The 23,842-nt window shown below is 36.3% G+C and overlaps 1 protein-coding gene across 5 annotated transcripts in view; it reads right to left on the reverse strand.

The window, feature by feature from the left end:
• The window catches only part of GAS2 (growth arrest specific 2), a 98,440-nt gene that overhangs the window by 21,326 nt on the left and 53,272 nt on the right, over positions 1 to 23,842 (reverse strand). For all 5 annotated transcript variants that reach the window (XM_052811720.1, XM_052811722.1, XM_052811724.1 and 2 more), the window contains exons 6-7: positions 23,578 to 23,722; positions 20,135 to 20,242 (exon numbers count right to left, since the gene is read on the reverse strand). In XM_052811720.1, the coding sequence (XP_052667680.1) occupies positions 20,135 to 20,242; positions 23,578 to 23,722 (253 nt within the window). The remainder of the gene's footprint in view (positions 1 to 20,134; positions 20,243 to 23,577; positions 23,723 to 23,842) is intronic.

Genomic DNA, 23,842 nt, shown 5'->3' on the forward strand with positions numbered 1-23,842 from the left:
AGGGAATAAACATGATCTAAGAAACCTAAGGTCCCAAGAAGTAAGTACACTGCCAACTCTATCCTGCAGTATAACGGCTCACATTGACCTATCACTGGAAATGGCACGGCTATAGCTTTTATGGGAAAATTATCTCAGGGAAGAATCTTTTGGTTACTAGCACCTATAACAGAGATAAAGGGCTTATAATAAAAATATTGGTGAGCTGGCAATATTCAGATAACATTCCTGCAACCATCACTGACTGATTTTATTCACAAGAACTGTCACTGTTCGCTAAGATACTTCAGAAAACCTGTGCAAAGCACAAACAGCCCACGGTACTGGTTGGCTGCCTATAGAGCGCTTGAGATTCCTTCTGTTTTGCAATTCTTAGTTATGATGGAAACCTTAGTCCACGTGCTTTTAGATAAGACCTAACAGACAAAGAACACAAAAGTCTCAAGATTTGTTTTCCACAGTCTTACATATGAACAGTTCAGGGCAACACCAAAATTATAAAAACAGTCACAGATGTCCCGAAGTAAGATGCAGAGATTTGGAAACTGCCCCTTACCTCCATCCCCTGTTTTTTAAATCAACAGAGCTACATGCATAACCAAGAAAATTACATTTGGAAAGTATCTAGAGACAGATTATTTTATCAGATCTTGCCTGAATTAGGACTAGAGATTATTCTATTAAATGAACAGGCCTGAAATAAACTTATTTAACTCCATGGGTTTCACTAAAATGTCTTCTAATTTACACCGGGGTAATGAAGGGAGAACGAAGGTAGCATAATTTCAATAATGTTTATACTTAGGCTTAATTTCCTTGAAATAGTACAAAGCATCCTCTCAAAGTTTTCAAAATGATGTCAGTGTGAGTCTATGGGGTATGATGTTACAATGTTGGAATGAAATTATGTCACTGCAAACCTATGAAAGCAACATTGTAACTAACGAACCAAAGCTATACTAATGTGTTAAAAAATTGTGAAAACAATCTGAATGGAATAAACAACTTTTAATATCATTATGATATTACAGACCAGAAATTATTTATCGGAGACTGCAATCATGAGTCTTGACTACAGATCCAAATATATATATATTTGGCTATAGAGCCAAATCCAGTCAAGTGCAATCTGTAGTATATTACCTAAATTCAAATCCACCAGAGTTCAAGTGACTGCAGCTTGCATGGAAGTCTATGGGCCAAATTTGGCCAGAGTATAAATAATACTGGAAATTATATACCAGGTACAACAACTGGAAAAGAGTGCAAATGGCTAGAGAATTTAAACTAGCATGTTGAATGGACAAAATTTACTCCTGATACAATGTGAAAGCAGGAAATCCACATCTGGTCACTCTCCCAGCTTCTAAAAACAGTCATCCAAATGCAAATCAGAGGTGATCTAAATACATTGATGAGGGTAGCATAAGCACAAATTAACATGTGACAACATGGCTGCACGATATTTCACTATTACCAACTTTTCCTGCTCCATATTTTCCTTTCTTTCTGGGATCAGATTAGCACTCGCAGTCATCTTGAATCAAATTTCCAAGGCATTTGAACCTAAAATGGGTTTACTCTGAGATTATAGTACCATAGAGAAATGAAGGATCTGCATTTCAGCTTACAAAATGTATGAATTTTACATATTGACGTTGACTATTTCATTTCACATAACTACTTTGTCACAGTCATTACACCCATTTTTGGACCTCCTTACCAGCATCCCATATATAGTCTTACACATCAATACTGAACATAACTGAATGTAGAAATTACAGCGATTTCAGTTCTCAGGAACATTAACAAATCTTTCTAATGTTCTAAACTGTACACGTATGAATCATCTGAAGGTCTGGTTTGGTTTTTTTTTAATCAGGCATTTCTTTTAAAACCGTTTAGCCCAAAGTGAAATTCAGCTGAAATCGCAGTCTCATCTAGTTTGATGTGCAGTATTGATTTTTTAATTGTTTTGACGCAAGACAATACATTTTACATGGATATGAAACTGCCACGATTCACCAGTTTGGTAAATTTGGGCGATAAAAGAGAAAATACTGATGTTTTTGTTCTCCTCAGCCCTACTTTGACAGCACATCTGATACTAACTTTGTGCCTAATCCTCACTTTTCCATGGGACAGATCCAGGAAAAATCATGGTAATACTATCACTTTTGTTCTGCAGAATTCAAAGTTTATCTTTGGAATGCGTTCCAGGACAGTTTACTATACTGCACTTCCATGACGCTCGTGAGTGGCCGACCAGGTGCCAAGCCCTGAAATGCATTTAAGTGCTGTGAGTGCTACCAAAAAAAGCCACTTCCTTGGTGTGGAAGTTAAGATAAAGAACCGATGGGGTCAAGGGGAGAAGAAATCAGCCTTAAACAGCACACAGATTTTTCATGTGGTGCTCTTTTTCTTTGGGATATTTAATAATTTTAAGACTCTGATAACTCTCTTGACAGAGGAATGAAATATTTAAAGTTAGTATTAGTAATTTAGGTTAGTTTTGATAGCTGCCAGCTGTAACCTGACAGCACTTAGATTCAGTCACATGGAAATCCCCTGTTGTATATATTCTAGTATGTTGGATCTCTTTGCACTCATCAGTTTTATATCTTTCCGCAAATACCAGAAGAAAGATCTTTTTAGGTTCTGGCAAAGATCTTGGAATGGGAAAATGTGCTAGTTGCCAAAAAGGCGCTGATTACTGTAACAGAGTAGCCTGGAGTTTCTATCCTTTCCTTTTTAATACGTAAACTTGTTTCTGATTTAGAACCGACTCTTCTGGCAAAGGTGTTTTCCTCAGTGCTAGTATGTGTACAGCTAGACTATATGTGACTGGTATCTTAGAGTACACGAATCAGTTTTCTCTTACTCGGAAGCACAAATAAATTTTATACCATTTAGTCCTGCATCGTAGGAGACAGAGCGGGTACACACGATAGGGAAATAAACTGTACTTTTATTGCATGTATGCTTTTTAACCATGATTTCAATAGCAGGAACTATGGAAAACTTAAAAAAAAAAAAGTCATCTTTCTAACAAAAGGAAGAACTACTTTTAGACAAACCCAGTATGCAAGGATACTTGTATACTTCAATACTTCATCCTTAGATTTCACTTCCTTCAGAGAAGTGCTTTTTGCTTACTGTCAGCATAATAGATTTTCCTTTGATAATGCTCCAATAGAGAATTTAATGAATGTTTACAAGATGACCTTGCACAATGATGACATTTGTTTGTATGACTGGGGGGGGGGGGGGAGTTTTGGGGTTTGGGTTCTTTTTCTTTTTTTCTGTTAAGGTGATCAGGTGATGCTCCAGTAAAGCCTGAAAAAGCTATGGAAACATTCTTGGCTGAAACGCCTTCTCAAATACTCTCTCTCATTCATTGCTGCTACATCTGAACTGTGGGGTAAAAAGCACTTCTATGTTCCACGTCTGTATGGTGTGCCCTAGCCACAGCTTAATCCATGAGAAGCAAGACTTTTTTTTTTTAACCTTCTCTCTACTCTTACTTTCAGGTTTCCATAGAAGAGAAGCCACAACAGGTCTAGCTGCATAATCAATCTGGACATTCAAGAAACCCCGTGTGTCCGAAATTACATCTACTTCATAATCTAAACATAGTCAGAGCTTACTAGAAGGAACTACTGTTGCAGTTCCTAAAAATCTTAGTTGAATCTACAGGCCTGTTAAATTCCTAAAGCCTTATTATGATTCCTTAGTCCTTCAATAGTGAATAAATTATTAGAAAAAATATATATAATCTAAGCATGAAGCGTGAAAATTCTTGACTTCTTGAGATCACATATTGAAATTCTACAAATGTAACGTATTAAACTTACACAGCAAAAGTGAATAAGTACATCCTTTCAAATGATGCTAAAGGCCAAAGTCTTCATGCCCAGAGTCCTGCAAAGAAATCCATTGCAACTGCATGACAAGTTAGATACAGTTATTAAGCCATATCTGCTTGAAAGCAGATCCTGATGGCATGTACCTTATGCAAACAGCCAGGTCTTACTTCAAGGGTACTGTTTGAGAAATCAGTTTCCCAACTGGCACTGGGGAGATTAATTTCTACTGAATCCTTGTGCGCTGATCTTTGTCTTCAAAGCACCTCTCACCATACGCTGTTTTAATTGATTCTTTTCACTATAGTGTATATGTTCTGCCAAACAGTTTGACCAGATTAGAAAGTAGCATATAGACATAAATATTTCCAACCCAGGGCCAAAATACAGAAGATTTAATCAACATTCCCTTCTTACATTTACAATATTTTAAGGGCACAGTTCCCCCTTTTAATTCACCCTGGGTGTCTAACAAACACCCAGATAATATATATCCCAAAATGGCAAGAAAAGCAGATTGATGGTCACTGTCCTTGAATATTGTAAAATATTTTAAAAGGCATACTGAAGTGAAGGAGAGAAAAAAATAAAAATCAAAACATGCAGTTTCACAGATTGCTCTTTAAGGTGGGGATTTGGCACGGTCAGATGAAACCAAGAGGAAGGGACTACACTCAGGTCAGTGAGTGCTTTGGGTGACCAGCTTACGCGTAGAAGTAGAAGGTCAGCTAGCCTGAACTTGCCTGAAGCCATAGGCATTTTGTGGAGCAGTTAGGGCAGTAAGCATGCCTTTAGGATAGGTCAAGAGCTATTTCTCGGAAGGAAAATATCTAAGCTTGGGAGATTGGGGAATAACTAAAAATCAGTGGTAAACATTGGAGAAGGAGTGCTGAAATTCAAGCACCAAGGTAGGAGAGTATTTCTAGATTTGAACTGATTTATCTTCTCATCCTGTATCTTACAAGGTTCACAACTGGCCCTACCAGACTTTGCTCCCACCAAAGTACAGCACAGAATGGAAACACAGACCACCCAGCTGACACCGGAATTATACCTGGGAGCACACAGAAGTGTGCACATGGTAAGCGAAGCTGCAGTCTGACATGCAATTCCAGAGCAGTGTCTGCCTTATGCTTTGATCTGAACTGCAGTCATTGTTCAGCAAATCAAGTTATCAGCTAGATACTACCGCTCTTTGATGTATTTTGAGCCGACATCATATAAATTTTAGTCAGAGGACTATGGTTTCACTGACAGAAGTGCGGCATGTGTGTGTTTGTACACACCGATGGGTAGGTGGGTACGCACATACACCCTCACATAAAATACGCAAAGTACGCTGCGGCCAGGTAACATGGTGTATAAGGCAGACGAGAGCTCCTAAATGCAAACATATGTATTTAGGTGGTAGGTCAACTGGTTCGTAAAATATTTTCATAAAATTTTTTTCCACTTCTGTATTATGACTAAGGCCAAAGAATCGTGTGGTGTTGTCTTGGTTTTGGCTGGAAGAAAGTTAATTTTCTTCCTAGTAGCTGGTATCGTGCTGTTTTGGATTTACAGTTGTAAAACAAAGCTTCTTTACACTGGAGAATCTACTAAGCTAGTTTTAGCCTTCATTCTAAAAAGACTTTGCTTTTAAAACAGTTTTTGTTATTATGTTAATCCTGAAAGTGGAAACTAATTGTTAGGATACGACTGTTAGTTTTAACTTCTTTCCTGGTCACGGATAACGTCAAGCAGTAGCTCTAGGCAGAAACAAAGCTACAGAGAGCTTCCCTTTACACTACCACTGCTAATGCTAAGCACCAGTTCTGAGAAATGCTTAACATATTATCTTCTGCTCAAAACATCTCCTAAGCAGGTATTATGAATTTTTAACAGCTAAGAAACATGAATGAATTCCTCTTGTGTAAAAATGTGACAGTGTAAAAATGTAGTGATTTCTATTTTCACATCAACATCATCTTTCATCATCAGTATAGTCTTATTTTTGTATTGGACTCTTTACTTCAGTATTAGCAAAACGGGGATATTATGTAATAATTCCTGAAGTATTAAATGTCAATACATTAATATTCACTAGAATCTGCAAAAAATTACTTGATGGCTCTAAGCCAAATACAGCCAGACTCTTGGCTTCACAGAAGAGCTCATTGACCAACCTTTTATACAGAAATAGATACATTGCCAGACCTGGATCAAACACTTGATCTCCACATTTCCTACAGCAAAGATTTCATACCACAGACACCGTATTACACAGTATAAAGCTTTGAGCTTGAAGGCATCTCATCTGGCTTAACCCTCAGGCCAGCTTTTTGGACAAAATTGAAAGCACAGTAGAGAAAAGACAGAGGAGTTAGAAAAGCAGTATCACAAGCCTACTCAGTATGTTAAGGACATTTTGCAATGCTTTTCACTAGCTGAAAGAAGGGATCTGGATGCTTAGCACTTTTAACAAAAGGTCTTTCCCCTACATACTCAGGTACTCCTAACCCACTGGCAGCTTACTTATCCTTACTAGCTTTTTTTGTACTGAAGGGATTCACTGAAGTACTGAGAACCAACTTAATTCCATGGAGAGATTTTTTTTTTTTTTTTTTTTTTTTGCACACTGCTTGCAAGGGCATCAGGGCTAGGCCAAGACAAGGTTATAATATCTGATTAAAAAAAAAAAATCCAAACCAAACAAACAATCCCCTCACACACATTTTGCTATTACTTTTCCTTAGTTGGAAAATGTGTTCTAAAATTAGGCCAGTAAGACAGTAACCCTAAGCAAATTAGCTACATTATTCCTTAATCTGTAAGATAATGAAACACAATTATCAATACATGCAGACCAGACTTTCATTGACTCCTTCAAAATCAGGGCTTATGCTCAAGAGTTGTCTTATGCAGGACTTTACATAGCATTTCTTGCAAACGTTATATTTAATTTAAACACACAACTCCCCCCCCCCCCCCCCCCCCTCTACCAAAGCAGACTAAAGAGAAGGAGGGAGACTTGAGAACAATGTACACTTTCAGCATGTAAGTGCCATGATATCATTCTTTGGCTTGCTAATATATATACTTTGAGAGACTGGAGGAGGGAAGGAAACAGAAACAGGGTTCTTTGTACCATTATGAAATGCCAAATGACTCCTTCTCCCTCTTGTCCCTCAGTAAATCACAGAGAAGTAGTTAAGTAACATGAACCAAGAAATTAGCACAAACAGCATAGTCATTTCTGAAAACCTGGTTTAACTAAAACGCCAGCCTGTCACTTTACCTGATTTATGTGACTCTGGTTAGAAAGTTTTACATAGATTCTGAATGCCACTGTGGTTCTACACCTTAGACACAACGGAATATTGATATTTAAAATGCATACTTTTTGCCAAGAAGGTTTCTTAGGCCAGCCAGGATTATCCTTACATTCTTTGTAACAGATGCCTGTGTTTCACATGTATATAGAAAAGAAATCATAATAGTAACTATGCCTTGACATCAGGTGGTATAGGGGGGTGTGGGTTTGGTTTTTTTAGCTCAAGCTGTAAACTGGCTTGGAGTTTACTTTTAGGCATTAATTTTACTTCCCACTCGCAGATCCCATTGGCTTTCACTACATTTTTTGTGCGTTTGAACAAGGAACAGACTGGAAATATATTTGATGGAACACAGAAAAATGGACATCATTCTAATCATGCCAAAAGCAAGAAACTGACCTTATTTACAAGCGGAAATTACAACCTGTTGGCATTTAACAGACTGCTGTACCAGCCAGGAACACAGGCAGCCCAAAGTCAACGTGTTGCACTTTTTAATTTTTGCTCTGCTTTCCCATGTACAGCAAAATTAGATTAGGCAATTAAAGATGGTCTTACCAATGTTTGGTTAGAAAATCCACTGACATAATAGGAGTTTTGCAACAAGTTTAGTGAATATCTGTTTTGGTTTCCACGTTGAAAATTTTTCCCAGGACAGAAAAAGAACCATGTTAAAAAGCTAAACAAAACCATTTGAAAATTTGATACTAACAAAAAGGGAAAATGGGAGTTGCTTTTGTTCACTTTATGTTTACATTTCCCTAACTGAAACATTCCCGTTGTATACAACCTTCCCTACTTCTTTGATAAATCCCAGCCAGCTAGCAGAGTATCAGACCAGGAATACTGATAATCCTGATGGATTTATGCTGGATTTTACTTTCTCCCCCATGTAAGAATCTTTTGTAGACTCACTTTTTCCATGCTTTCGATATTGAATTTTACTGATCTATGTTGAAGTTGTAAAACTTGTAAATGTGTTATTCCTTTCTTCTAATTTCAGTTTAACTGCCTGCTGGTCCTTACATCATAACACTGTGGGATCTCAGCAACATCCATCTTAATGTGTTGGAAAGCGCTTACTAACCTAGAATGACAAGGAAACAGCAATAAAAGTAATTGTGAAAGACTTTGTTGTGGACTCTGGCCAGCTTATTCTCCACCTTACTTTTGAGTATCCAGGGAACCAAGTGATTCCTTTCAGTTGTATGTGCAACCTTACAAAGGGTCAGCTTCATCCAAGCGCTACTCTTCATGACTGTTTCACTAAGATACTCCTTCCTGGGATTTAAAAGACGGTTTAAATACATGGAGAATGGGACCCAAACCAAAGCCAGGAAACAGAATATGAAAACATCAGTAGTTTTGGAAGACTGTCTAAAAAGAGTAATACAGTTAGAAGCATTATGAATCAGGTCCTCAGCAAGTCAGTCAGGTTCCACAGAAATACTGGCTTCTTTTGTTTGGTGTTTAAAAAAACAACAACAAAAAAATCTTGTCCAATACAGTGAAGACAGATGAAGAAATGAAACAATACAGATCATTGTCCTGATGATCAGATAATAAAAAGAAGTGGCAGTAAGATAAACTTAGGAAATTTTTGCCTGGGAAACTTTTTAGGTTAGAAATTTTAAAATCCTATCACATAGTTAAAAGAATTCAGTTTACTTTGCAAAACAATATTCAAATATTATGATCAACAACAGTGTTTGAAACTAGAGTGAGCTATATTAGTTTAACTGGTTGGCTAACAGGCAAACTAATGGCAAAATGTTGCTCAGGTCCAATACTGAAAGAGAAACCTGAGCTGTAAGAAGAATAACTACTACAACTTAAACTTTTTTGAATGTGTTCCCTTGAAGGAAACAAGGAGAGAGATTGGAACCTGAAGCGATACCATATACCGTATCAGTTAAGTTGAGCTCAAATGTCTTCCATGGAAAGCAATGTGTTAGAGCAAAATGGTATCAAAGTGTTAAAAATATCTGTATCAGTTTTTAAAAAAAAAAAAAAATTCTAACAGACACTCTCATTTTGTGACTTAGCTGGGTCATCTTTAAGTGATCTATTAATACGCTTCATGTAAAATAACACTAGTAGAAGGGGACCGGGAAGCTGTCGGTTGCTGAGCCAAAAGGCCCTGGCCACATCTCATGTTTTTGGGCCTCCCTGCCACACCAGAACCATTTGCAGCAAGCACGCTTATTTAAATACATCGTTGCTCTAATGGAAAGATTCCAAATTGTGTCTGGGATCAAGGCTGAAATTCAGATGTGTAGAGATCAAATATTATACCTTTGTCTCATTCAAAGGAAAAAAGAAAATTCAAAAATTCAGGGAAAGGAAAGGTTTCAGATTGGGGGCTGCTGGGGCAGAACACAGATGAGGTAGAAACCAGTTCCTTTGCATGAAGCACAGGTAGTCTAACAGGTGTAAAACTTTGAGACTAAGGCACAAACCCACTTCCTTTATATTTTTAAATTCTTTGAGATCGTTAAATCTTCCTTCAAATGAGACAGAAATTTATTATGGCTATGCATTTGCCAAAGAGTTATAAACACATCTCCTTATGAATAAACAATTATTCTTAAATAATGTTCATGTGAAGTTAAGACACACATTTAAGATAAGAGAAAAAACAGACTGTCAAAGGCTTTAGGCAGAGGAAGCAGCTCCTTTTCCCTATGCTATATTGTGATAGAGTTTGAAAGAAGATCTTAATGCAAATTAAAAAATTACTTAATGTTATTTCAGCCTTGTTTACAAAAGCACTCACAACCGAATAACTAACAGCATATGGCATGTTTAGGGCAATGGTTCTGGCTCTCTCTTGACTTCTAAAAAGCACAAATAGGATTGCACGTAGTTGGGTAGACAAAAGGCATATTTTTGACTGCAAAATCTTAAATGATCTAATCCGTTCTGGTTTCAGCATGTATTTATCTAAATAGAGTGTTTATAACAACTAAAGCATTTTGGCATCTGTTGCCATGATTGGAATACTAAATTAATGAAATAATACAATTTTAATGATCTGGTAACGGCTGGGGGGGGGGGTTGGTTTGGGGGTTGTTTTTTAAACCTTAAGATAAATCCATTTCTGGCAAGTTGAAAACAAGGCATGATAGCACACCACAAAGCAATCTGAATCAACTGATGCTGATTTATGACTTGAGGAACAATCTGTATCTGGTCTTCAGTTTAATAGTTGCTGGTTTTTTGGAAAATACCCTTCAGATAAACAGTTGAGTCTGGGATCTCCAGAGTTTACTCATCTTTGCCAAAGAAAATTTTTTGCTGTATTTAATACTTCCTTAGAGCAACACATTCTTCTCATTTTGCTCTGAGTTTCAAAAATCAATGACAAAAAAAGAGCGGAAGAGACGCTCCTAAACTTCCATTAAAACATGCATAACATTATTTTAAAAGTTAGATCAGTTTTACACATATTAGGTCCCAATGAGATTTGCAAAACAAGCTGATGTTAAAAAAACTGGTTTAAAGAAAGTTTTAGAAATTTGTGCATTCACCATTTTTACAGTCAACATATGTGGGAAAATTTGGTTTCATGTACAGCTACCCCTCAATGAAACAGTTCACTGCTACAAGACAATCACAAGAAATCACTTCTGGACTTATGTAAAGAAAACAATGTTGTTTTCAGAAAAGGATAAATAATGGCATTGGGCATATATTTTAACAGAACATCACATCCAGTTTTAACTCCAAATTCCACATTTGGAGAAGCTAGAAGTTTTACCCCTTGGCTTTTGTGGGCTACTACTGACCAGTGTTTGTCTACCAACTTACATCTGTCTCTAACTTGGCACTTACTCTGTAGCTTTCATGTGATAATTAATAACTTTATGTCAAGGCAAAAAGGTGGTAATTATAGCCTTTTTAATGTTCCATTGCTAAAGGAGTAAAACTATGTAGAAAATAACTTCTGTGAAAATTCATTATTTGATGCACAAAGCATATAAGTGGACTTGGACTCAAAAAATGCTACTTCTAATGCCAAGAAGAAATTAAACAAAACCACAGAAAAAGTCAGGCTCAAATGTTGACCTTGGTTGAGCATTTGCAATTTCTGTTGATGGAGGAGCCATGGAAGCATAATTTTGGTCCCATGTCAACTGGAGTAGTCATTTGCTGCAACTGTTTCCATTTGTGATATACAAAGAGGTCACCTGTTCAAGAAGCAAAGACAGTAACTGATACAGTCTAGTCTGGGGTCTGACAGTTACCCGTGGAGAACTAGTAAAACCTATATTTTAACCTGCTCATGTATTTTGATCATAAACTAAACTTTACATATGTTCAGCACAAACAACTTGAACAGGCAAGTTATTATATGAGAACAAAATATACAATCAAATTTGAGTGCACGTAACCTTAAAACCTCTTCCCTTCATTTTCTCTTACTGTAAGCAAGAACATTTCCCAACCAGTTTTTTGACTGATGAATTTAAATTAGCAAATGAAATTTAAAATATGAAGTAAAAATAACTCTTAATACTGTGCGAAATTATTAACAGCATATTACATTTCAAAGGAAAATTTTATTACATTGTAGCTACATAAAATCTAAAAATCTGCACTTAAAAGCATTGTTCAATATAGCCTAAAAGTCTTATTTCTATGCTATTGCATATATAAGATACATATACTGAATTTATCATGTCTATTTCATAGTCTTTGCCTCCTAGACAGATTAATAAATCATTCAAGGACATAACTGTTATGGATAAATGTGTCACTGTTTTATCCATTCCCTACCATGAGAGTTTATTCTTGATAAATACTTTTTGGTTTTTTGAAAGAGAAATCAATTCCTATTGACTCACACAGATGCAGCTGAAGTTTTGTTTTTTCTTTTAAAGTTGAAACATAACGTCTCAAGATAAAATCTTAAGAAATCAATGTAAAAAAAAAATTCCCCATAATTTAGAACAAAGACTATCTCAAATTGACAGTTTACTTTTTCAATTTTTAATCTAAGAGATAAGTAATATAAAATGCCACGTAGTTCTTTAAGGTGATTAACAATCCAGTTAGTCAACATAATAGAAATAGACAGGAATTGCTTGCTCCTCTCTACTGAAAGAACCCTGTAGGCATCAAACCTAGGCAAGATGAATGCAGCCCTCAGATTGTAAAATAAACAAGATTCATTTTTTTAAGAGAACAAAACAAAAATAAAAACTCAACTCCCCCCTGTCTTTTTAGGAAGAGTGGGCATCTCACAACTTCTGCTAGAAAACAAGACATCCTAGTGGAACAGACTGGTTGATAAATTCATTGGTATGCAGATCATGAATTCTCTCATTAAAATACAATGTTCTGTATTTCAACATCGTAAAGAGGATTTGGAAATAGAGCATTTACTACTTTTCTACTGGTCAGAATTAGAAGGCAGCACACAGGACAAACTCATCAGTAAACACATGGGATAAAAAACTGCTGCCTTTGTTTATGGTAAAAAGTACTTTACATGCATCTTGCATGTTGCCACAGAGGTGCGATGGAGCTTCAAAAGAAAATACAGTAGATATAAACAGTTTTTACTGAACAACAGGAATGCATACAAAGTGTAACTGAATGCAACAGGAGGAAAAACCATTGCTTTCACGCTGATAAGAGAATGACAAAGAAAACACTTTTTAAAACACGCTTTAACTTTTTCCTGTTATTTCAGGAATGGAAAGGCCAAACCACATGGTATTAAATATTTTAAAAGCCTACATACCACTTTTGTTAAATCATGGCCAGTTCAGTTCTACGTAGAACCATCTCTCCTGAGTCAAGATATAAAGGCCAGTTGGAAATTCCCATGTAAGCTATGAGTTCTTTAAGAATACTACCCTAAAGCTAAAGAATACTGCAATAGATATTCAATATACTTCTATGCTTGAATCCTAAATGTTCAAGGAGAATCTCTGATGAACAGTGCAGAAACTTCGGTTTACTTATGCCACCACATAAACCTCATTTATTGTCATTTCTCTAGATGGTAGCATGAGTTACGCTTACAGTGTAAAAGTATACTGTACACAAAGTATATCACAACAGAGAATCAGGTGGGTTTTTTCTTTTTAATTAGCATTGTGTACTAATTATTTAAAGCTACAGTGAAGAATATTAATTCCCCCCATAAAATATTGCAGCATCATGCCGTAAAAGATAGATGTGCTTACCTTGACTGTGTTAAATATATGCACATTACTGTCATACAAGACATTTTCACCTCATCAAGGAAGAGGTTTAAATAAGAAAATGTAAAGCTCAGTGCTATCCTTCTTAAAGAGCAACACCACAAATAGCTGCATCTCCAGTTCTAATGCACCAAGGTTACTAGTTCCAAACTGCGAGCATCAACTGCTGTCTCATCGTTAATGTAAAATGTATTAATGTCTAGTAAGTGTTAAATGGATTCTTACAAAATGATTAATCTATTAAACAGAACCACAACAAAAAAAAACCTGAACAAAAAAGAAATACTTTTCCCTATTAACATTTTCAGTATAAACTTAAGGGACCCAACCTGTGGTTCTCAACAATAAACTATAAAGGCTTTTTCAATTTGCAAATTCTTGTCTGTAGACTAATGGTGCACTATCTGTGCTTTTAGATACGAAGATGCTGATCCAGTACCTTTCATATGAAAGCAGTCAGAGGAGCAGAAAAAAAAAAAAGGGGGGGGGGGGGGAATCAGGAGGGTACTTCTATAATTTGGTCTATTTTTGTATTCTCAGCTTCCTAGGGAAAAAAAAAAAAAAAAAGCCTGAAATAATGAGATTTATCTAGCTTTGTTACTCACCTTTATTTACCTTTAAAGTATTGAGAAATTTTTTGTATAATTAGTTACCACACAGAAAACACTGCTGATACTGGGGTGCGGGGTGATTTTACCCTGGCACATTCCTGCCAGAGAGGAAACTGCGGCACCCAGGGAGGTCTCGCTTCGCAGTCTTCAGCTCTTGCAGGCACTGGCTGCATTAAGAGCACACCAAAGGCTTCCTAAGCCTGACTCACATCGCTGAGTAAGTCGGCTGAATTTTTGGGTAGTGTTTTTAAAGATATTACATATATAGCTTCAGAATACCCTACCCTGGCCTCCCGTTCTGAGCTACCTCCCAAGGGAGATTTCTCTTTCCACTGAATACAGGGAACCTAATATTGTTCTAACTTCACCTCTAGGAGCCTAAATTGTAAATACCTCGGCAGGAAATTACTGCAGGTGTATTAGTCATTTCAAGAACTAGAATGTGACACTTCTTGAAGATGCATTACATCTCAGAAAAAGCACAATATGATTTCCTAAAGATTTTTCAAACATCCAAGTGGAGTTCTCCTTGTGCAATATTGCATAGAGGAAGATACTGGGAATTAAAGACGACACAATATTTAATCGTCCACAGAAGGAGGTCACTAAGGCAAACGGGCCTAAGCTAGTGAGAAAAACTGCTGAGCTATTGCGTAGCCTGTCAGTTCCACTGAATCAGAATATTGCATCAGAGATACATTCTGTCAAAACATTTTCAACCAAGACTAACGAGAACACTATTTGTGTGAAAGTAAAAAGGAGTAACTCCATCACTTTTCCATTAAATTAGCAGCTAAGAATTTGACTTATACAGCTTTTTTGTAAAGAAGCTTACAATGAATCCTTTCAAAGCATTTTTGCTCACAATATGCATTCCAAGCTATCCCCAACACACACAAGTTCTAGACACTAAATTAACTTGAATGGCCATGCAAAAGAAGCATGTCAAGGAAAAAAAATATAGGAAATTAAATCCAGAGGGAAAAAAATAATAATAATAATTTCTAGTACTTTATGGGTTTGGCTAACCCTCAGTGAAAGTCTGTCAACCATTTAACTAGAAATGTCAAGTCTTCACAGAACCAGATAGTGGAACCGTAGCTGCTCTTGTGTTCAGCACAAACACAGCATCAGCAAGTACAAAGCAAACAGAGATGTCCACGTGCTTCTGGCTCCAGGAAGGCTGCTAGGCCTAAGTAAGAAAGGCTCAAGGAAGGAAGGGGAGGGAAAAAAAAAAAAAAAAAAAAAAAGAAGAAAAAAAGGGAGACACGGGAGAGAAAGTGTAACTATAAGAACAAGCAAGCTGTAACTTAAGACGGGGGAAGGCAGGGGTCTGCCTAATGTCACTCAACAGATTAATGGCAGAGTAAAGAAGAAAACAGATTTCCTGACTGTCCTATTGGCAGCACTGGACTCCAGTCACCCCGCTGACATGTTCAGTATCACTATTTGTCCAAGAGCTTTTGAGTCCTGTGGACTGAATTTTACCAGACCTTTAAGGACTTTTTAAAAACAAAAAAAACCCCAAAAGACAAAACCTGAGAAGGCTGAGAACAATTCCCCCTTCACTAGCACAAGGAAGACAGAAATGTGTCAACTACTCTGTAAGCGTAAAGCAGTTGGGGAGGAATTAGTACACAGTAAAAACGTGTCCAGCCACCCACTGCTGGAAGGTCTCCAAAACCACCTTACATCAGGGATATAAATTAGGGCTGGACTTCAGACATGCCTTTCCCTGGGTCTTTTGCAGTCTAGAGTTGAGAATTAGTATGTTTGTCTATAAGCGTGAGGAGACTGAGAGCAGAAGCCCAAAGAAGAGGCCAATGACTGTCACTGTCCTGAGGCCCAAGATGTGTTTTCAGAATTTACTCGCGAGATGACTCTCAGGCATCCCACCACATGTCCTTTGGAGTTAGTTCAATGAAAATTCCTGATTTGCTTAAGTTTTTGACATTTTAAACATCCCTGAGAGGCATTTGATACGGATAAAGCTCTAGGGAAGGAAGTTCAGTGTTAAAAAGGTAAACTATTTTGTAGACTACAAGTGAATGGGCCTGGGAAGAGCAGAACAACTGTTAAAATCCTTGGAATAAGGAAGACAATAAAAGCAAGGCAAATGATGCTGGAGAAGAAACAAAACACAGAAGCACACCAAGCAAAAGCTATGAGTGCGACTTATGTATTTGGATTGGAAAAGCAGAAGACGACATTTGGATCTTAAGAACTGTATAATCAATCTGCTTTCCATTCTTCCTTATTTCCAATTCTTAGATGGTATATCATCCCTACCTGGACGGTTTGGAGTAAAGCATGGTTCCATATTTATACACGAGTATATTTTTCTCACCAGGAAGAAGCAATAGCATGCACCAGACTGTCTGCAGAGTGTTTTTATGTATATACGCATATATATTACACATACATATACATACACATTTTGATAGCGAATCCCAGAATAAAGTTTCTACACAGGTGCTGTAACAGGCAAATAATGCCTTTCATTTCCTGGGATTCAGAGGAAGCTAGTATTAAACAAACATTTTATTATTACTACAGCAAATTAATGCTAAGAGATATTAATGATTAAAAGTACAAGGTCAAAAAGTATAAGAGCAATCACATGCTTATCATCTGGTCTGCAAGGCAGATAACACCTATAAGTTATAGGAAAAATGATAGGCTCTAAAGCCAGGACCTATTCATATCATCTAATCTGACTCCAGTTGCACAAAGAAAGAGTTTTTCCATTGTGCAGAACCCACTGATTTGAATATTACTATGGGTACAGACCAATAGGACAGATCTTTCTGAGAGAAGCTTGCTAGTTTGTGGAAAGTATACATCCTTAAGAACATACAATGTAATAAACACAAGATAACTTGAAATAAGAATATTTGCCCCTGAAACTGTTAAAAAAAAATTACTTTTTTTTTAAGGCCTGACTGGCATTTCTTACTATAAAAACCTCTGTTAATCTAAATAACTCCTTTACTGCCTTCTGCAAGCAGCATGCACTTCAAGCTCTGTGACTCTTTTTTCCAAGTTATAAAACATGCATTTGTGCAAGGTAGGTTTTCATGACTTGTTATTCTTTATTTTTAAAAGTAGGCTTATTAATTCAGTTCTATTTTGAAAGATTAAGGCTTGTTCCCTAAAGCACTCATGACATAATGGTAGGATCTAAGAGTGAATAGGAAAATAATTGATTCTATATAGCACACTTCTAGAGATCCCACTAATTCTAAACCAATGTTTCAGTTTTAAATAAGCTAGTCATTTCATTTACTTCAAGTTATTAATATAATCCATTATTGTAAAACATGTCTTCATCATTTTTGTGTAAGTAGAATTTAGACTCTTTCATTCCTATATGGCAGGAAGGAAAAAGAAATCATGAGCAGGTAAATTTTTATTGAAAATAAATTTTTAGCATCTAACCCACCACAGCATTATGGTAATCATGTTCAGTTGAGGCATTATGGAACTACTTCATACATAAAGAACTACTTTTGTGACATGCATTTTTATCATCAGAATTAAGTGTCTTAACGTTTTCATGGATTTTCATCATTTCCATTGCTTTATGGATTTCTATGGTTTATTTTCATCTCAAATTTAAAAATTTTTCCATGTTAAAAAAAATAAAGTATCTTTATTCAAGTAATTTTAATGGGACCATAACCTTAAGAAGTTACTACCACACAAGAGAAATTTTGAAGGACTGCCCCCGCTGCGTTTTGCCACATATTCCTAAGGGGTTTTTTTCCTTAAAATTATTTTAGATTGACACACGTAATTTTTTGTGTGATTTTTGCATGAATTCTATGTTCTGCCAGGTTTTATTTTTCTTTGCTGTTCTTTTTTCCACTTGTTCCATATCCAGATATAAATTAACAACAAGAGGGACTTGGACACTATTTCTTCTTTTTTAAACAGAACTCGTAGAACCAGAATAAAACAAATTTGTTATGGATATAGATTATTAAATAATTTCTGGGGAAAAAAAATCTTAACCCTCAATTGATAGGTGTTAACTCCACTTTAAACTTAGCTCTTGCAATGTTTTATCACATGGCATGCTTGCAGCATCACTGAAACGATATAGGTTTTAAGTCCTATATACATTCCTAGAGAAAGCTAACAGAGACAGTAATAGCCAACTTAAAACAATGAAACTTTTGATCTCGACTAGAACACACTGGGTTATAAACAAATGGCATGTATCTGGCTGTGTCATGCTGTGTAAAGAACGTAGGAGGAACTACCTCAGCAGCGTCAAATAGGGTGCCAAATACCAACAAAATTCTAAGTCAGCTACACATCTCAAATGTGTTTTCTCACAAGTGTCCAAAGGATTCCAAAGGAAGGCTAATAAATCTACTTATGTACACAAGAAGAATGTAGAACATAGAATGAAGAGTAAAAACTTACTGCGATCCAGTGAACGTTCCAAAATGAGGTTCAAACCAACCAAAACCAAAAGACAACTGACTTTTAAAGTCTAGGAATATGGACTTGCTCCCACTGAAGTTCATGGCAAGTTTCCATTGATATCGGTTTTGTAGGAATGATCTCTAATACTGCAGTTTAATGTCTAATCTATATTACTGTTATTTTTTGGCACAATTCAACTTGGAATGCGGTAGCGTGATACGAAAAGGGTGTTTTGTTTGCAAACTTGGAATGAAATCTGACTTGGACTAGATTACACAATAAAGAAGCCAGCAAAAGGGAATTTGACACTCACCATTCTGGCAGAAAACCTTAAGTTTCTCAAAACTAGAAGATTAAAAATACTTTGATATTGTTATTTGAAATTAAAATCAAACGGAAGAAAACATAAGTGTTAAACTCTGCCAGATTACTGGAATCTTTGGTTAATGATCATTACCTTCTTCAAAGCTGTTTGAAGCTAATAACAAAACTAGTACCTAAAAATAATGCAGAATTAAAAAAAAATGTCTCACTGGCTACAAAACAGAAAAAGCTATTAATCCTCAAACTATCTGTGACAAATCCTGTATTTCTTCTTCCTTCTGAACTATTACTGAGTTAATTGGGAGTTCTCAATCCCTATTCAGCACAGTACTTAAACATGTTCTCAACTTTATACACATGAGAAAACCTAAATCCTTATCTAAATTTGACTTCATTTTAAGTTAAGCATAAGTTTATGACAGAACAAGCACTCTGGTGTTTTGTTGAACTAGGAACTTGATTTCTACAGACGGGGGAAAGTCCCTCTGACTACTTTTGCTCTCGCAAGTGCTAAATCCTCGCTTCCATCAGGTCACTGTTGTGTGCCTTTAGCAAAATATGGATAACAGTTATCTGAGAGCAAGAGCTATCATTTTGTCAAGTCATTACTCAAGGATAATACATGTGGAGAGGAAAATGGAAAATGGAAAGAAGCATAGCATGAATCAGATTCTTAACCTACTACTATAGAATAACATGATTAGTGTATTTTCATTATTATTACCATAAGCATATATAGAGAAGATTAAGAGGATCAAAATTAAGTTTGGATAGTATATTGGTGCTAAATTCAGCCAGATACTAATGCTAGCAAATATTTATACTAACGATTAACTTTGTGCTATGGGAGTTAATATACTACATACAAAGTCTGAAATACAACACCGGGTTTGGAAATATCTGTTAATCAAATGAAGTACTATGTACATTAATGCTTTACTCACCCTACTTAAGCAATATGTCTTAGTCGTGACTTGGCAATTCAACGACCATGAGGTCTTTCATCTGTTTCCTGACCCGTCAAACAGTATCAGTCAAAACAAAGTGGGAGGAAGGCTGCTTTAATGCAGTGGATGTTCCTTCAAACCAAACTGAGAGGAAGTCAGCATCTCCATTTGTGAAGACTTTTGGTTGCCGTTGATCAAAGACAGAGAAAATTCAATGACCCAAATTTAGAAGGATCTACCTCACACTAACAATTCCTTGGGTCAGTTAACCCACTGTAGTTTATTTATTCCCTGACAACGTCATAAAAATGAGTCAGTGCTGGTTAATAAGAAAATATTTTCTCCTGTTAATCAGTGATATCATTTGCAAAGTGGAAGGTAGCAGATACTAACAATTCACTACAAAATAAAAAATGAAATCTTTACCCTAATAAAGAGGATCTTCTCTCCAACTCTGTATCTTCCTTGTGAAAGACGCTCCACACAGAACTTATTAGGGCATTTACAAGGAGGATCTTCAGAAATGTGTTTAACCTGAAAAACACGGAAGTTATTAATAGAAACTGTTTAAAATGGCATGTGTAGCAAAACATTCAAGGCGACTTTTGCCATAACATGATAACCCTAACCTAATCTTCATTGATGATATTTTCTTAGTTTTTCTTAATTTTCTTAATATTTCTGTAGTCCCAGACTATGGTGCTTCCAATATCAAGAACGATTTTACAGCTGTGATGAGGTAACAATAGAGACAAGTGTCACACAGTTCAGCATAAAATTTGCACTGTTTAACTGAAGTGAAACAGTTTGTTAATTTGAGTTCAGCATCAGACTTTTGTAGATGTGTTCTCAGTATTTTACAGTGAATCAGCGCAACTGTCAAAGTGCAAATATAGCTGACGGGCAAAATGAAGATGTCATAACGATGTATTTTCCCTTCTAAATAAATATAATAAATACAGAAGCATCTTGCTTATCAATGAAAGGCCCTGCCCAATACCTTCACTTGACACTTTCAAATAGTGCACTAACGTCTTAAAAAAAGTGTACAGAGAATACTGTGACATAATCACAAATCCATGCCAAGATGCTTCCCAGTATTGCTAACTACCCTCCAACCAAGGGCATTAGTGCAATCAACAGTAATTGAAAGCGGCCTCAAGAGTACTCTACTCTATCATTGCCAACAATAAGGGCTGAGAAAATACAGATGAAAACTACTTTCCTGCTTTTTATCAGCTGCATCAGCTTGACTTCAGCCTCTTGTGAAAACTTGGCCTTGCATGTGCTACCAAAGGCATTAATGCTTAGTAAAAGTATATTTTGTACTCTTCAGTGATCTGAAAGTAACAATGCCAAAAGAGCAAATCTGGTTGAAAAACTCTTATTTGACATTCAAATCACACTGCTGCATAGGAACAGCAATAACAAGTGCAGCATTTTCATATACTGCAGTTTTTGTGGATGAATGCTGACATAGTATGTCAGTGTCAAACAATACAAGATGCCAGGGGAACTTCCTAGAGGTTTTGTCCACTTCAAATAATATTCCAAAGACCTTTTCAAATACAGTTAGTAAACCAAGGCCTGTAAAAAAGGTCTGAGGTCTGGGAAAGGATATTTTTAGAATAGCTAACAAATTAAAGTCTTAAACTGTTTCAGAAAAAAAAAAAAAAATCAGGGCAAAGCTATGGCACTTTCATAGGTGTTGTGGTTATCTTGAATAAATGAACAGAAAAGGCTTCTGAAGTACAACAAATGCTTTTCAGATGTGCTTTTAGAATAAAGTTATGGTATGTTAAATAAACCAGAAGGAAATTAAAAGTTAATGAATTATTGTTTCTATATTAGAGTAGGGAGCAAAAATGCTTTTGAAAGTAGCCCTGTTGACCTATTTAAAGGCTTTCCAATTATTTCTGAAATTGTTCAATGTTGTTACCTGAGTAACTTTATTACTTTGTGGAATATTTTTTTTTATAATTATTCTTATCTTAGCTTTTTTTTTTTTTTTTTTTAATCAGGGCATGATATCTTTGTGAAAAATTTCATTTTAAAATAACACTTGGCAGAGAAAATCTACAAGTATTTTACACACACAAAGTGTTTCTCGGGTATCAGATGAGTTGTCCTCAGTTTGAATGTACAATCACTGAATTATTTTAAGATTAATTATTCCAGTGATTTTTATCAACATGGGTGAGCATTAGCCTCCAGTTCTGGATAGTCAGTGTATGATAGGAATAACTTATATGAAGTCAGTGGTCGATGACTTAAATCCAAGTTCAGGTTGCTGAGGATGCAAAAAGTGCATTCCTGTATCTCTTGCAATGTGGTACCAAGACTGGGATTGTGCTCAGAGGACTATTTGGCAATAGCACTCTGAATGCTGCCCAATAATCAGTGATTTCTGACATAATATCCTATGGCATTCATCACCTCTGGAGACACTCTTGAAACTCGAAGCTGACAATGGATAGCGTGAACTATGCCTTAATAGCTGCGTCTACCGGGGTTCATCTAAGCAAGCAAAAACCCAGAGTAGCCAGACCTAACGGGTTCAAGGTTGTTTTGAACTGTGTAAGCAAAATAGAGCCATCTTTGGCCTGTGGAGAATGAAAGCCAACAGATTTATACTGGTGTAAAGCAGAGGATAATGAGACCTTCACTGCTGATCCTGCTGTTGAGGCTTCCATTACCTTACTATCCCAAAGGACACAGAAGTATTATTGAGTGGAATTTGGAAATCAAATAAGGAAGCAGAGGGAAGAATTATATCCTATTTTATTTTGTGTCTGGACTATATGAGCACTGCTGCTATTTTATGGTGTGAGTGTCTGGGGCAGTGCGGGTCAGGAATCTAGCTGGATGAATTCCATTCTGTTTCTATCCCTACTGCTTTCTAAATTAAAGGAGGTGGTTGGAGACAACCTTCATACTCTCTATTCTGTTCCTACAAGATACGCAGTCACCACCCTCCTTCTATACACAACTGTTCTTTCTCAATTCTGTTGAAACCTAAGTGAGTGCTTTTGCAAAGTTAAGAAAGAAATACAAAACGTAAAAAATGTTAAATGTAATTATTTGCATCAAATAGTACAAAGTATTTCAATAAAACGAACGAACATTATATTCCATCTGCTCTTTGTAACAAAAAAGTGGCACATGGATTTTTCAAGAAGTGCTTTGTAACTCCCAGGTGGCACATCTACCTTGTAATACAGCAGTTACTATAGTAACTGCTTCTTTTTATAGAATATATTTGTACTTTTCAAGTTTAACCTCTTCATGGTCTCAGAATGCGTCCTTTTAATCTGATTCCAGCTGTTTCAAATGAACCCCTCTGGGGTTTGCAACAGAGAAAAAAAACACTACAGTATAGTGCAAAGAGTTTAATGAAATTCAAAGAAAGATACTTTCTTTCTAACAATGAGGAAAAAAATGCTTTTTTTTTTTACCACGTAAGAAACATGCAGAACAGCAGCATAAAAATTAGGCCAAGATAACTTAGAAGCGTTCGTTAACATTCTGTACAAGTCATTATGGGCCAAATCTCCTAGTCCTGACTCAGTCCTTTCTCAGACAAAACACCAAGTGGGAGTTGATGAATAAGAAGTGAACAGAAAAAGAAAACAGAGTAATAAGAAGGGAACTTGGCCCTAAGCACAAAGCTAGACTAAACTGCAGATCTCCTACACAGTGTGACATTTTTTCCGAACTTCAGGCATAAATAACTGTGGTCAAAAATAAACTAACTCTATCAGTCTGCTAATCTTTAAAATACAGTGAGATGTTAAACTCCGGCTTCTGTGTGCTTTGCAAGTGCATACCAGAATGGGTCAGATAGGAAGAAGCTTCCTCCCACAACTTACAGCATCATCCAACAGTTTCCCTGTGCTCTTTTTCCCAGGAGACTTTGTTGGTGACGGTGAAGGAGACGGAAGCGGGGCTGAAAGTGTTTCCTCTTGTTCAATCTCTTTTTCCAACTTTATTAATCCAGGAGGCTCCACCCCAAACCTTTTCGAAACATGCAAACGAGTTACTAGTCCTTATAAAGCATTACATACATTAAAACAAAGCGGTGGAAAGAATTCATACTTTCTGTATTGCACTACTGTGCAATAATAGAACGCTACA

This window comes from Harpia harpyja, chromosome 16, assembly GCF_026419915.1.
Source record: "Harpia harpyja isolate bHarHar1 chromosome 16, bHarHar1 primary haplotype, whole genome shotgun sequence".
Classification (NCBI taxonomy): Eukaryota; Metazoa; Chordata; class Aves; order Accipitriformes; family Accipitridae; genus Harpia; species Harpia harpyja.